Below are 16,146 nucleotides of genomic sequence, written 5' to 3'. Positions count from 1 at the left end.
TGTTTGGCTCAACCTGAAGCAGGATTCTCCACCATGACCATAATCTAAAATAAATATCGATCCAGGTTCAAAATGAGCACCTTGATAAGTGCCTGAGAATTGGCTTTGACGCCATTCAAACCCAGTTTTAAAAGCCTGCAGGGCAGCCTATAGCGAACTGCTCTAAATAAGCAATAAAAAAGAAAGAAAAATAACAAACGGGCAGTTCAGATGCATTATAAAATATGTAAATCAGGAAATTGTGTATATACCAAACTGAACAATTGTTGTTCTCTACTTCAAAAAACATTTTAGATTTTAAAATGGAAAAATGTTTTTTTTTTTTTTTTTTTTTTTTTATTAAAAATTAAATGTCTAACATGGATGCATAAAAACTAGTGCTGTCAATCTATTAAATTTTTTAATCGCGATTAATCGCATCAATGCCTGAGTTAACTCGCGATTAATCGCATTTTAATCGCAAATTTTTTTTCTGATTGAAAATCATTTAAATACTCTCGATGACATACTAAAAATACATACAGGCTAGGTTTGTGCCAATGTTCTTTTTTTAAATGAGAACAGGTCACAGATACTGATTTATGCCATAGAAACATATGGCAAGAAGATGGGGAGGCATGTAGCAAAAAATAACAAATATGTAGCCAAAAAAAAGGCCCTGAAAACAGGCTGATGTAAAAGACAGTCTTTACAGTTAATACAGTCTTTTGAACAAAGACAAACATTTTACCCTACTGCTATAAAATGTAGTACAGTTAACATTAGATGTTAATTAACCAAGATAATAATGAACAATTTTCAATCAATACATCAAAATCAATAGACGGACATCACTAGATGGAGGTAGTCTATGAAAGTTACTTTTCAGACTCTTAACAAAAATGAGAACACACACACACCCACCCACCCACACACAGACACACCCACCCACCCACACACACACACACACACGATACCGACCTGTGACAGCAAGCGTGCCGTAGCAGATTCCATTTCACCTCAGTAGTCTGTTTTCTCAGCGTATTTCAGGTTGCTACTAGTTACCAGACACTCAACTTGTTTGTTGGTGGTGGGGCTTAAAGAAAAGGCACTAGCGTCACCCAGTGTATGAGCGTCTTTTTCCCTTGAGGAGCTCCGCTCTTGAACCCTATGAGAAATGCATAGACTGGGGGAAAATAGCCCCGCCTTCCCGCAGGCTGCAGCGGGATGTACTTGGAAAATTGTACCATAAAACCACATAGCGTTAATCTCACGTTAAAAAAATTATCGCCGTTAAAATGGCCTCGCGTTAACGCGATAATAACGCGATAATTTTGACAGCACTAATAAAAACCCTTATTTTTGATTGTGTTAAATTCTGTTTAAAGTTACAGATTATACATATAAATGTCTCTGAACCTTTACTGGTTGTTGATTTTTTTTTAATCCGTTACCCCTGGCATAGAAGATAAGAGGAAAAGGTGGGCCAAGTCCTTCAAAGGCGTTCCTGTGCCTTGAGGGTGTGGCCACAAAGTGAACTCTTAAAGGGACACAGTTAATTGGCATTTTCCAAATTAAAGATTTTTAATAAATAAATATAAGTTTATAAGTTGAGTTTTAGATTTAACATTTAGATTGTATATTAATGTGAGAGAACTATATATTTAAAGAAAGGTTGGTAAACAATAAAAATGTGACATACATCATAATTGTTTGTGTGAATTGAATATGTGTCTAGGTGCAACACAAAAGGATGTAATTATTGACATGATTCGCAAAAAAATTCATGAGTGGCAGATTTTCTTTGCAATGCTAATTGATCATACTGTACATGTAAGAGTAACATGAACATTGTCATAAATTAATCGTATTTAGTGCTTTGGTGCTTAAAATCTGATGTCTTTATTGAGGCATATTTTAAGAAGAGATTTTTTTTTTTAAAACAACACATCTAATTGCTCCTAATCACCATCTCCTAACAGAGATATCCACAGAATATTTGCACTCCAACCTTCAAAGGTTTCTCCAGAATAGGCCATGCCATTTCCAACACTTTCCTGTACAGAACTCAGCTCCAAACTAGGAAACACTCAGGGTTACTCCAAAAGTAGTGCAACGATACTAGTATCGGATGGGGCACCAATCCAGCACTAAAATGGTGGTATTGGTATCGTAGCAAATAGGGCACCGATACCATTTTGAGAACCAAAAGTTTATTCAACTATTGTCACCCATTCCAGGCAGGCAATAAAAAGTTCTACTGGATTCACTTCAGACATGGGCAATGTGGAGTCAACAAGTCATCTCCATGTCATGTATTTAATCTACCCAGCCACTGAAGCAGGTGAGTCCAATCTGCACAGGTTAATTCACGGTGAAGATTGGACTCACCTGCTTCAGTGGTAAACTGGTAAACAGGTCCCAAGAAGCTGGGAAAAAATCCTTCAGCTACCAGAGAAAAGATTTGCCTAAAGGTTCCTCTTACCCACCATCTTTTAGATCCTCTTATCCGGGTGGGGTTGTAAGTGGAGGGCTGGCAGTGGCACATTCCTGCAGCAGTCGTTAGCCCAGATGCACAGTGTTGCAGCTGATTTAAAACTTGCATGGCAGAATGCTTCAGGTCAGATCTACACACAATGTTTATCTTGTACACGCAATTAAAGCTGTATCTGTCTTTTTCAATTCATTTATGAATCTGTCTGATTTCTTAACATAACAGTTAAATTATTTAATATTTAATTAGAGCTGACAGACATACCAGGATTTATGTTGATGTTGCAAAAAATGAAGAGTCGGCTAAATACATTCCTTTATTTACATCCCTCTATCTTTTTTCCCATCAAAAAGAAGAAGAGTCAGACCTTTTTTCATTGCAGCAGGTCTATACAGAGCCATACAATGTTGATATATGGGTACATCATAGAGAAAACCAGAATACTGTTATTTTGTTAGATATGATCTGAAATGTTAATAATATTCTGGGACCATTTTGAATTTGGTTGGGAAGGTATCAATAGCAGTTATTTAGATACACTTACAATTCTTACATCTTTGTAGATGAAAATATGTTTGTTTTTGGTAAATATGGTCCGACCTTGACTTTACAACAACATTCCTCTATAACAAGTTAAATATGCTATATTTTGGATATTCTGATAACACATTGGAGATTGCAAAGACTTCAGAGAAACATGTAGGGATTTGATTTTAAACCCGGCACATATTCACATGGATTTACATGTTTGCTTTAAACAGTGACACCAAACCATCAATTATGTTGAGTTATTGCTTGAGTTATAAAGCGTTAACAAAGTACACAGATTTAACAGCGAGTCAGAGCGGAATCCTCCCACCATAGCATCTTAACACTGAAAACATGTACAGGATTTTGTTTTAGGCTCCTGAAATATCCGATGCCGACAATGTCTGTAATGTGATTACAGGCATTTCTGTTCACACATATTGGTCCTATGACATTTTAAACCCTTCTTATCTCTAGTTAATACCCTATATTTCTGTTTTTCTAATGCTCATTTGTAGTCTGCCACCACCATTGGTTGAGGTTAAGCATTTCAGACTGAATAAAAGTAGACTTCCAGCTTTCACTCAAGAGTTTTAACAATTATATGCTTAGTGATTTGTTCATTTTTGTTTACTTTGATGTTGAGGTTCTGAAAAAATTCACAAAAGGACCAAAATAAACATGAAAAAAGCTGACATGCCATAGGTTGCAGATTAAAAAGGTAAACGTATATGAAGTGATTCAAAGTAATATCAATGTTTTATTGCCTTGTCTACAAATAAAACTGATATTTTTTGCTTATATGAATACCATCCTTTTTCCAAACTTTTAGTCCTTAACATATTTGTATCCACGAAAAACATTGTTTTTATATGTTCTTTTTGTTACATTAAAGAACTTTAGACTTTCTTCAGATAATGAAGAAATTGTGAGGGTATTTGGGCTGCCTCTGTTAAAGAAACACTGCAATTTAAGTTAATGGCAACCTTACAAAGCTCTATTTTTTGAAAAAGCAGACTAGTAAATAAAACTTCCCTGACGTCCCTGTCTGTTTTAGAGAATGAAAAACATCTCAACTTGTTCATGTAAACATACAAGTACTGTTACAACTGTTAGCACCACTAACACCGTTAGCTCCTGATAAGGCCTCCTAACACTGTTAGGAGCTCACATACATACAGTATATATCATAGCTAGCATGTTGCTGTCTTTAGGCACTGGAATAAAATATTCTCTAAAGACTCATGAGCTGTTAGTTTGTTGGTTGACGAGGCTTACAAAGTTTTACTTCCATACATATACTGAAAGGTAAATTGAATTTCTTAATACTCATTTGAAAAGAACCAGTGCCAAGCCACCCCTAGGTGAGAGAAGATCTTACTTGATGTTGTTTATGACATATTCAGACTTTTTCAGCAATTACCCACCAACATTTTAGTTAGTTTAGGAATACATGTTTTTAGAACATGCGTATGCAAAGAAACTAATTCCAAAAATGTAAAAAAGATAAAATAAAATAATCTACTGGACTTTGTTTCCTAAGTTTGAAGACGTTTCGCTTCCCACCCAGGAAGCTTTTTCAATTCAAAATGTCAGAATTCGCGCTGAGTTCAAGGCTTTTTTGAGTGGACCAAAAACAAAGCCTAATTTTGGCTTAGAAAACATGCAAATTGAACCGGCGAACATGTCCGCCACTTCGGAATGGTGGTCGTTTGGGTTTTTGGAATGACTGATCTGGATGACTGAGAATCTTCGGCAGCAAAAAAACCCCAAATTGTTACGTGTTTAAAAAAAAACAAAATCTGAAGTAATACAGTAAAACCTTTGAAAGCTGGAAATCTACACCTATTGAACATTCCTCTATCATCTTTATTCTGCTGTGATAAACTGCATCAATATGTTTAAAATCTACATACAGACTGAACTGTTTACAGTTAACAGAGCTTTAGGAAAAATCCTGTATCATTGAACCTCCCCCTCCCCAGAGAGACAACTGGACTCAATCAAATCAACAGCAACAGAAGAATATACAAAATAAAAAATGAGTTGCTATATGCCATGTTTAAACAGTATATAAATTCATATATGGCATGGACTTGGAAAAAGTATGTACAGACATTTTTGTTAAATGCATAGAAACTGCAAGATTATAAGGTGCAAATAAATAAAAGGCTTAATTAAGAGTTTTGCTCTTTGAGCTTAAAATAACTAAACTTTGATTCATGACAGTTGGATTGGTTTAGAATACTTTAACAGATGAAAAAAGAAAAAAAAGAAACCTCATTAAGTCAAATACCTTAAAAAAAATAGTTGTGATGGGGTTGTCAAAAGTGTTTTGGTGTTGGGGTTGATTTAAAATCATGGCTTTTATCACATCTCTGCACTGTAGAAACACCATGGCTTTATCTCATTTAAAGGAGCATTACAAGGATCAAATGGCAGATACAGCTCAAACTAGATATTTGCATTGTGTATAATAAACATTTGCAAAATGAACACTTCCTGTTCAAGATCAGTCTGCATTGTTATAAACAACCCTTGGTAAATGCCAAATAAACAGAGCATTATTTCAAAGTCAGAAGTTTTTGGTGCCTTTTAACCTTAATGTTTATATTGTTGTTGGTATTCTTCCTCAGGATTTTTAGAGTGAGCTGGAGTTTTGGCCTTTTCCTTTTCAAACAAACGGTGTAACCAAGTCTGGTCTGTAGGCCACCTTTCTACTGATTTCTTTTTAAATTCCCATGTTCTTAAACAACGAAGCAGTTTTGTTTTAAAATCCATCTACAGGTTTTCTTCAAATGTAATCTTGTAGATAAAACTTTTTAGCAGCCTTCCAAGCCATAAAATCCATCTAGGCTTTGTCAAATATTTTACAAGTTTATTGATTTGTGTTTCTAAATGTGCTTACTTCGAAAACTTCAAAGAAAGGAATTAAAGTGCTCTTAAATGTTATATCTTCTATAATTGCTGTAGAGCAAATTTACTTAAGGGAAATAACTTTTATAATCCGAGCTGACAAGAATATTTTGTCTTACTTTCCGTCAGAGAAAGAAGAAAAAAAATTTGCTTCTATGCAATAGATGTAAATATCTATTTTCAGCTGTAATTTTTTTGTACTGTTGGCAGGTCTAATAAAACAATAAACCACCAATAGAAAATAAACCATGAGGTGGTTTCGAATAATCAGACCCATAGATTATTGTGGTGTTTTTGCTCCTCATATGAGAGCAGTAAAAACACAGCAAACTGTTGGAGTTATGGGTTACGTTCAGGACAGCAACGCTGATGACTGTAGACTATAAGAGAGACGAAGCATATAAACAGAAAGCTTATGCTTTTCATGGGGAAACGGGCTCTTTCATCTATCTATATTTTTTTTACAAACATTAAGATAATAAACATATCAAGAACAATAGATAATATTAACATTTTTTTTTTACATTTCTATCCATACAAAATAAATGGAACCAGGAAGAGAGCTATGAATTTTAAGATGCTTTCTTCTGTGAGTTTTATAGATTCTTTACAATTATTGAACACAGTCCTAATGCCCTAATGTATACAAATTCTTATTTAATTAGTTGCTTTGATGTAAATTTTATCTTTCAATAGCATTCACTACAGTAATAATATTTTCTCCTTGTAGTGCATCTTAAATATTTCTTTATTATCACACACAGCCTCTACATGGTCCCATTTACCTCGAATAAAAAAGGAAACCTTATTAAGAAAAAAGAAACATATTTATGAACCATTCAGATTTTTTTTTTAGAGTAAAGCACAACAACACAGATACAAATAACGGTCAGTCACTCAGCAGGCAGCCAACCAGTCAGTGGATGCACTTAAAACTGGATCAGAGAGAGATCTTTTCACCTCCACTCCTGTGTGACTCACACACTTCTTTTCTTTGTTGAACATGAAAAAGCTATCACATCAGAATCGGAGGAACTGAACTAAAGGAATCCTCCAGAGTACAGCGGATAGAAACTCAAATTTGCACCATTTGAGAGACAAAATCAGGCAGAAACATTACAGACAGTTTCTCTCTCTGTGCACTTACACACTGTACCTGAATTCTCAGTATCCCTTAAGTTTTTGTTCCAGTAAAGTAGTTTCTCTCATTAACAAACCAATGACAATACACTAAAATGTTTTTTTTCTTCTTCTTTTTGAATTGATTTAGGAAACACAAACCCACAGAAAAAACGTCATATTCAGAAATGACTGAGAATTTCCAAGGACATCAATTTGGATTTTTTCCTCCCATACTAGCACCGCCCACAGAATGTACACAAAAATCAGAAAAGGTTGGTCTTTGTGGTGTTGGGAATGTTTTCAAGGCACTTATCTTAAATGTCTTCTTTTGTCTCTCAGGGAAACAATTCAACATCTTTCTCTCATTAAAACTCATTTACAGCCCCTTTCTTCCTCATTTTCTTTGTCCTTTTTAAAAAGTGCCATTTTTGATGTACAGACTCTTTTTTTTTCTGTACATTCTTAACTCAGTGTGCACCATGAAATTAGTTTTTTAAAATGTTGTTTGCTTGGTGTAATCATTTGTTGTAGAAATGGTTCTCTCCCTTGAACATTTCCACCGAACCAGATAAATAGATGTTATCAGAATGCAACCGATGTTACGTTAAAAGCTTGGTCCTTGTTAGTTATCTCTGTTGAGCTCTTCATTCATTCATCTGATCTGTCCTTGAGTCTTCTTACATCCGGAGTAATGTATAAACCTCTTGCATGAATAACAGGTCCCTCTCTTTTTATGATCCTTGTTCCAAGTTTTCCATTATCCAGTATTAGAATAATGTTTTCTCAATGTGCTTCTCTTGTTGGCTCCTCAGCCTTTAATCCATCTACCGGTGCCTTGAGGAAACATCAAAGCAGGTAATCATCATAAGATGTGCTTTGCAAAAGTTAACTCTGGTCTCCAGTCTGTCTGTCACTGTTTCCAGAGCTTCCAAATACTCCATGGAGTCCAAGTCGTAGGGCTGCTGCAGCTCAACTGGAAACAAGAGAGATGGAGAAAAACTTATGTTGGGATTTGTTAAAATCTTGCTGCATTTAAGTAGGTGGTAACCTTTACATTTTTTGTCACATTACAGCTGCAAACATGAATGGATTTTGTGTGCATATCACTAAAAAGAGCAAAATATATTCATATTCAAATAACCCCTTACCTCTTACACTCTAAAACTATATCCAGTGCCCCCCTATTACCTCCATAATTGACAGAATTAGTCCATGATAATTTATTTCTAACTAATTTAAGTTTTCTCAAGGCCTAAGACGTATTAATTAGAAAAAAATGAACAGAATACAAAAAAAGAAAGTATTTACTGTCATTATACTAATATACTAGGATTAAAAAGATGCTGCTTTGCGGTGTGGAGACAGAGTCAGTATTAACAAAAGTATCAAAAACACCAAAAAACACAGCAGTCAACCCATTTTGACTCAGAGGGAAAGCTTGAAGGGAAAGAAAACAAATTAGACCTGGTCAATTCTAAAAGTCCGATTTTTCCAGAAGCTGGCTCTCTGAGGGTCCTTTGCTCATGGTGACATCGCACGTTTAGCCAGTAATGTGGTCCTGGGTTTAAGCTGCTGAGCTCAGATTTTAAACTGGACGACCGCATGACGTTTCTGCTGCATGAAGAACCATCTGTCATTTCTGGAAGATTTATATCACCTGGGATATCAGATCACTTCCATCCAGAGGCAGGCTTCTGCATCAAAGCTCACCTTTAGTCCAAGAAGGTATAAAAAGCTCTGCTCCCCAAAGCCTCCCTTATAGTTAGGTTGATAATTTTTCTGATTATTTGACCTGATAATTTGCTGAATGTGTGCTTTCTTTTATCCTATTTATATATTAAAAAAACACATGCCTATTAAAATAAGCATATAGATCTTTAGATAATCTGTTAATATTCAATTCTTTGAGCCCTCTTGAGCAAGGAGAATGGAACTAGGCTTACCGCACCGTGGAATAAGGTGTTTCTATGTTTGGGCAAAAATGGCCTCTCAGTGATGGCTACGAAAATTATTAGTTTAATTTTCTTACTGATTAACACTAAATTCATTAAATCACCGCCAATGTATTTGTTTTAGCTATAGATAATGATCCACTGAGCATTCCATGTTGACCAGAATTTTTCTTTAAAGGTTGTTTATAGCAAAAAAATTATTTAAACAACATTCCTGGAGCTCACACCAAGCTGCTAATCTATTCTAACCCAGTTCTTAGTAAAAACTGTAAATCAGTGAAAGAGCTGAGGTTAACAGCTGTGGTCTGTAGGAACCAGCCGACTGTGGTGCTATTCAGCCTAACCAACTTATGGACTAAAGCAGGGTGAGACAGCTGGATGCACTCTACAGGAATCCTCCACATCAGCTTAAACAGATTTGATCGATAACAGCTGTTCAGAGCAAAACACTACAGGTTTAGGGATATTTCAGGCCCCTAAACAGGTTTAAGTCAACCTCTTAGGTGTGAGCAAGTAGAGGGAGGGGTTAGCTTACGTGGTAAATTCAATGAGAAAAACAAATCACATGGTGATGGCGCATCATGCTGTGTAGATATTTCTTAAGTTGATAAGAATCTGGCTATGCATGAATACAGAGAAAGATTTAATGATGATTTGAGAGAGGCTGGAAAAGACTCAAGGCAGCGACAGAGATGCACATTAAAAACATTCAGCAAGAGTTTAAGGCAACAAGCTGGTTTGCTATATTCTGAAGCAAAAATAATTTCTTTAAATGAAAAGCTGCAAGAGAAATACCCCAAAAGATTCTGAACAGCAGTGCTTTTACAAAATATCTACTCAGGAGTCTGAAGACATACTGTATGCGCATCTCAGCACTCGGTTTCTTTCTGAAATTAATTCTGATAGTCGTGTTATATTTGCTTTCCACTTTACTGCTGCTTTGTTTGCAGTGCATACTTTTCACATGATAATTTGAAGTTTACATGTGTAAACATTAAATGTAAACATGTTATAAGCTGAAGACCTACTGGTGAAGATACAGAAATAAAAGCTATCAGAGCTGCTTTGCCTGCTGCACTCAGATAAATGCTTTATTTTCTAATTGTTGGTTTTTCTTCCATTGGGTGAATAAATGAAAGTTAAGAAGCCGTGTAGACTCATAAAAATGAATTGACTTTAAAAAACTCCAATACTAAATGAGGCTGATAAATTATTGGGTTAATTTCTGACAAATGATCTCTTAAAAGCCTTCTCTAAGCAGCTGCTTACTGCTTATCTCCCACTCTCACACACACAGACATTCCCTAATGTGCTACACTTACACTCAGCTGTCCATTTGTGTGGCTCCAGCATCAAGTGCTGTTTGGTTTGCTCCAGTTCTTTCTTCAGACACTGGTACTTGGCTCTGACTTCACTGATTCGCTGCTGGCGGTGCTCCAACCCTCGCAGCTTGGCACTGACGAACACGCCCTCCTGACAGACGCAAACAGAGAAAGTGCCAGCAATGTGAAAGGGTTTTATTTACCTTTACATGTCCATAGGAGCGACTGTCGAAGCACATGTGGCTCTCATTCAGCAGCAGCATGCTTTAAATTCACACTTCTGCTCACATTCACCCCTCATCGATTCCCAGTTGGACCTCAGTTGGGGATCTGGGACACAGGGCCGCTTCGCTGGACCAGTTGGGGGTTAAGTGGCTTTCTTAAGGTAGCTGCAGAGAAAATCTATACTTCATGCAATTCTGTCCCTTCCTCTTCTCCAAAGCTCCTTACTTCTCCCCCCCTTGAATACACAGAAGCTTACTGTGACAATTGAAACTGAAAAACCTGCACTGTGCATATTTCTAGAATAATTTTCAATGTTGAAGTCTGTTCTGCTAATTCCAAGAATGTATTACAATCTTTAGATGAAATTAAAACTCTTAGCAAGGGACAACTCCTCATTGCTGTACATGTTGTAAAAAAAAAAAAAAAGGTTTATTTTTTATATTTAAGTGTGTTTTTGTTCTATTAGAACATTTCCGTTAAGAAGCTGGCTTTACTATTGGTCTTCAACAAGCAGTTGAAAAGCATCTCTGGCTTATTCTTAGCTCGATATTAACCGTGTTGTTCTGTCCTCACTTGTAAGTCACCTTGGATAAAAAGCATGTGCCAGATACGTAAACATATCTTTTTCTCTAAATTAATTTTACATCATGAAGAGGAGTAGAACTCCTGCTGTTCTTCCATTGTGCCTTATTTTACAATATTTAGATGTATTAATTCTTCTTCTCAAGAAAACCAAAAGCTTACCTTGCTTCCTCCTTTGTCTCTTCTCTTCTGCAGTCGCTCCACGTCATCGATCTCATACACTTTGATCTCAATCGTTTCTGTGGATGCAGCTACACCCCAGTGGTTAGAGGGTGTGGGAGGCCCCAGTGGGCCGTCCACCCAGCATGCACCTGGACTGGAGGAGGAGGAGGATGTAACGGCCTGTTTGGAGGAGCGCTGAGAAGGTGAAGAAGATGAGTCCAGGGTCAGAGCTGGGATCAGACGTCGCCGCTGGAGGCCTGAAAGAGGAGAAGAGGATCCGTGTTTTCAGGTGTAGAGAAATATGGTACTCTTACTCTTACTCTTATATGGTGCTGTCTTTAACAATTGTTCATTTGAAATGTATGTGATTTTATTTTCCATTATTTAACTGATCAAAAGCTAATCTAAATGTTTAAAAAAAATTACAGAGTTAGTTTTTTCATTTGCTTAATTATTTACTGCAACTCTAAATCTAAAGGAACTGAAATGTATAATCTTAGATAAATATGGGAGTCTCGTTGACATGGAAACCAGTCTAAAATACACCAATCTGATAACTTTTTACGAAAAGTAAAAAGTATAACAGTTTGCCAGAAAGGAAGCAGGGAACACAGTATGAAAAAAGGTTATTTGTGGTTGAAAGTAACAGGTCCTATAATGCTTTTTCACTATTCCTACAGTCTCTGGTGCTGCTGGAGGTTTCTTCTTGTTAAAAGCGATCCCCCCCCCCCCCCCCCCCCCCCCCCCCCCCCCCCCCCTCCAATGTCGCTAAAAGCATGCTTGGTGTGAGGGATTGCCTTTGAGTCAATGAGTTTATGCAATCAACCGGTTTTCCTTAGATAGAAAACTTTTAATCGATTTCACTGAATGACATGGTTGAATTGTAAAGTGCCTTGTGTTGTGAATTGGCGCTATATAAATAAACTGAATTGAATTGTATTTAACACGGTGGTGGCAGCATTCACTGTGGGTTAAATCAAAACTGGAAGAAAGAAGGCTGCAATAGGCCACAGGATTAATTCAACAATACACCCAGAGGGTGATTAGTTTTCAATACTTGTAAAAAAAAATTTTTGAAAATTATCATCATATACTTTCTATCTTATGTTCTAGAAGTCAAACTATTTTGAATAGAAAAACAAGCAAAAAACCCCTCAGTCTCTAGATGTGCAAAGCTGGAGGAGCCATCCTTCGTGAGACTAAACCTGTCATTGCTTTACCAGTAATAAGTTGTTCTACACTGAAAGTATAAAAACGTTTAAATGTATAATTTTCCTTAAATTTCAAAATTATGAACCTTTTTTGTTTTTATATGAAATTCACAAAAATAAAAGTTTAGGGTTCTAAGCTGACAAAAATCTAAAGGGATTTGTATACCTTTTGGAGTTTCAAATAAACAATATGACCTAATAGATCAGTCTTTTTCTGCATTACACAGTAAACTATTAACTAGCATAGAAGTGGGCAGCCATGTTAAGATATTTGAAGCTTAGCAGAAGAAGTGTAAGATAAGATGTTTAAGTGTGAGGAAAGCATGAATTTTAATATGATTTTCAGCTTACTTTGGTCTCAGTGCTGCACAGAGAGGTCAAGCAGAGACATTTGCATGAGGACTCGATTCTGAGTGGTCAGACTGTCAAAGGCATTGATTAAAAAAGGAATCCAATCAAATGGAAATCAGGCACAAAGAAAGACTCAGCAGATGATTTAATGAACCTCATAGCTGGACATTGCTTTTTATATTTTACACAAAATTCATATTTTCTCCATCTCGGCAGTCCTTCTTGAGAGAGATTGAAAGTACATTGGCTCTTTGTCCCTGATAATTTGTTGGGGTTAAGGCAAAATAGAGATCACAATCCTCTGCATCAAAATCAAGATTGTCTGCATATAATTTGAAGGTGAGACCATACACACTGAGGATGAAAGCCTAATTCTAGTTTAGATCAATAATCAGTCCCACAGTAAACCTTACAGACTCTTTTTAATCTTATTTTATGCACACATCCACCGTTATGCTAGAGCAGAAGAGAGTCATTTAGGAAGTGCATTAGTAAGCTCTTGTGTTATATTCTGGTGAATATATATTCATTACAGCCAACAACGGCACATTCCGTTTTACCATTTCACAGATGGCTGGTCAGGGTCACCTTTCCTACCTGGCTTCTCCTTCAAACACATCGCTCTGCCTTCTTTACTTCTCTGTTTGCTTTTTTCCCCCTGTTCTTCTTTCAATTAATTTCTGCCAACTATCTTTACTTTTTTAATCGTCTTTGACATCCTTCAACATTTTAGTAAAAACTGAAATCTAAAATTGCTTAAAAAACAAAAAAATAATGGAGATACACTAAAAATATGATTACCATTTTATTTGGAAGAGAGTTTCTGGTAATGTATTTCCTCCTCTTAGTTTCTAATTATATATTAATAAAAATTAACCACATACAAAGCCCTCCATAACACAAGTTGGAGGAATGGTCATGAGTTTTACTGAAGAAACAAAACTAGTCTAAATTTATTTTGAACCATCTTAAATAGTTTTTTAATGTAGGTTGTGCATCAAAAATATCTCAAATTGTAACCTGTGTTGCTCCTGTTTTTCTTGCTGCTCTTAGAGCTCCGTCTGGAGGAAGTGGTGGCTGAGCTGTGTTCACTGAGGGAGTCTTGAGCTGAGGAGGTACTTCCTGTGTTCTCGCTACTGTCCCTTAGCATGCTCTCATAGCCACTGCTGCATCCACTGTGGTAAAATAGAGCAGTTTTTCCCATGGCTGGGGGCAGCTCTCCACTAAGTACACTGCTATAAGGGAGAGAAAAACACCAAGGTTAATTTAATAAATCATTAATGAAAAGCTTTGGGAACATTAAACCTATTTTCAGAAAACAAAGCTTCACTTGTCACCAATGTTCCCTCTAATTTTTGATGCATAAACATGTTATAGATCAGAACCAACTTCAATGAGGGTGTCAAATTATGGTTTTGTTTTGACGCAGCCTGTCCCCCTTACATCACATCCTGAACCGTACCCCAGCGGCATCTTTATTGAGAAAATTATTTTTGTCTCTCTTCCCACTGGACCTCAGACTGATGGAAGGAGAGACAATCTCAATCTCTGAAACCATGGTCCATTTTTGCTTGTGCAGCAAGGACTGCATCCCTCTTCGGATAAACTCAGAGCTGAAAACCCAGCATAACCTTGCTTGTTCTGCCCTCCAGGTGGAGGAGTCGATCAACCAAGATGGCACCCGATTGCTGTCCTGGCCAGGTGTCCTGTGTGCCCTTCTGCACTGTGAGCTGTTCTGACCTAAAGAGCACTGAGTTAGGGCTGGCGATAAACCAGATTTTTGCCGTTTACTATGTTAACCGTTGGAAATTTTCCCATGTCAGTAATATGCATAAATAAAAATAAAAAATAAATGTCACTAGAATAAGAACAAAAATGAAGAACATTTGATCTATTTTTCACATCTGTCCTTTCTACTTCTCCAGTGGTATTTCAAATATGCCACTTTAAGATGATTTCTGGCTGCTGTTGATTGATTCATTAAACCAAATCCTATTTAACAATCAGCACTGGATGCTTGAAATGTAGCTCAGATATTCACAAGCTGTAAGATCTTTAGCTCCTTACATTTAAGTGCTGCAACCACCATGTCTGAGAACGTGCTGATTGACCCCTGTTTACGTTTTAACTTCATTATCTATTTGAATTTACATGGGGCATTGAGCTGCGCGGTTAATAGGTGTGTCTTTAGCTGTGCGCCTGTTGGACAGCAGGTCTGTTGCCAACCGGTGAGTTTCATTGTTCTGGAGCCTAAATTGGTAAATAATACATAATCAATAATACATAATCTTCTTCCTTTTGGGTTATTTATTTAGGAATCTGTAACACTTTTTGATGTGCTGAATAGGGACATTTGCTGAACTTTTTTTAAAGCACATTCCCATTCTATTACACATATTCATCAATTCTTAAATATATGTGTAAATATACAAGTACGCAAGCATGCAGCTTAGAAAAAACCTTGCCGTCACTACAGTTTACCTGTTGTCACTTGCATGGCCGCTGCTGCAACGGTGAGGTTTTCTTGGGGCTGTGATCTTGCTGTAAGGAGAGGGCAGTGTTTGGACCACAGCTGCCCTCTCCTCTCCCTGATTATCTCCATCTGCTCCACCTCCACTGAAAAACCAAAGCAATGAATAAAATACAAAACAAAGCATGAAATGATTAGCACTTGAAAAACATTTTTCTATCCAATCTGCATATTTGTTTTGGTCATAAAGATGTCAATATCTTTGCTTAAAGATGTGACATAACTTGATGTCTCACAAAATATATATATATATATATATATATATATATATATATATATATTATGTTTTAACATGTGTAATGCATGTTTTTTTCTGTACAACAGCCAGAATAAAAAAACTCTGCAGGTAAACTCAATAAAATAAGTGTTTGACATTTTATGATCTTCTTAAACTGGCTAAAAATTGTAAAATTGCCTTTGCATGTCATGTGTTGTGTGTGGCACAATATAAACTAACTGTCTTAATCTGAAGGTAAAAAGAACCTTGTTGCTCCAGATCCTCTTTCCTCTGTTCGATCGTTGCCTCCTCCCAGAACAAGGCTCCTGGTACGGGATCCTGCACTTCCCTGGAGAATCTCTGAGATTCTGCTGTTAACAGCCCGCAAAGGCAGGTTGGCTGTCAGACTTCCCCCTCGGCTGCGACTCAGGGACTGGGTAGACCATGATCCAGGGGTGGATCCTTGCTGCTGCTGAACTTGAGTCTGGACTGAATTCTGGGGTTATTTGTTAATGAAAAAAGAAATTACATTATCAGCTAAACTGATCACATTCA

The 16,146-nt window shown here is 36.7% G+C and overlaps 1 protein-coding gene across 6 annotated transcripts in view; it reads right to left on the bottom strand.

The window, feature by feature from the left end:
* Positions 1–5,653: 5,653 nt before the first annotated feature.
* The window catches only part of kif26ba (kinesin family member 26Ba), a 90,697-nt gene continuing 80,204 nt past the window's right edge, over positions 5,654–16,146 (bottom strand). For 5 of the 6 annotated variants that reach the window (XM_038294622.1, XM_038294624.1, XM_038294625.1 and 2 more), the window contains 6 exons: positions 15,858–16,087; positions 15,326–15,460; positions 13,865–14,079; positions 11,283–11,539; positions 10,314–10,464; positions 5,654–8,012 (listed from right to left, as the gene is read on the bottom strand). In XM_038294622.1, the coding sequence (XP_038150550.1) occupies positions 7,864–8,012; positions 10,314–10,464; positions 11,283–11,539; positions 13,865–14,079; positions 15,326–15,460; positions 15,858–16,087 (1,137 nt within the window). In that variant the 3' untranslated portion in view covers positions 5,654–7,863. Of the gene's footprint in view, positions 8,013–10,313; positions 10,465–10,494; positions 10,703–11,282; positions 11,540–13,864; positions 14,080–15,325; positions 15,461–15,857; positions 16,088–16,146 lie in introns of those variants that run through there. The other variant, XM_038294627.1, reaches the window with a different exon arrangement.

The sequence above is a fragment of the Cyprinodon tularosa genome, unplaced genomic scaffold (assembly GCF_016077235.1).
Source record: "Cyprinodon tularosa strain WSP-4 unplaced genomic scaffold, ASM1607723v1 ctg342, whole genome shotgun sequence".
Lineage (NCBI taxonomy): Eukaryota > Metazoa > Chordata > Actinopteri > Cyprinodontiformes > Cyprinodontidae > Cyprinodon > Cyprinodon tularosa.
Note: the sequence above shows the minus strand (reverse complement) of the source record. Positions and strands in the feature narration are given on the sequence as shown.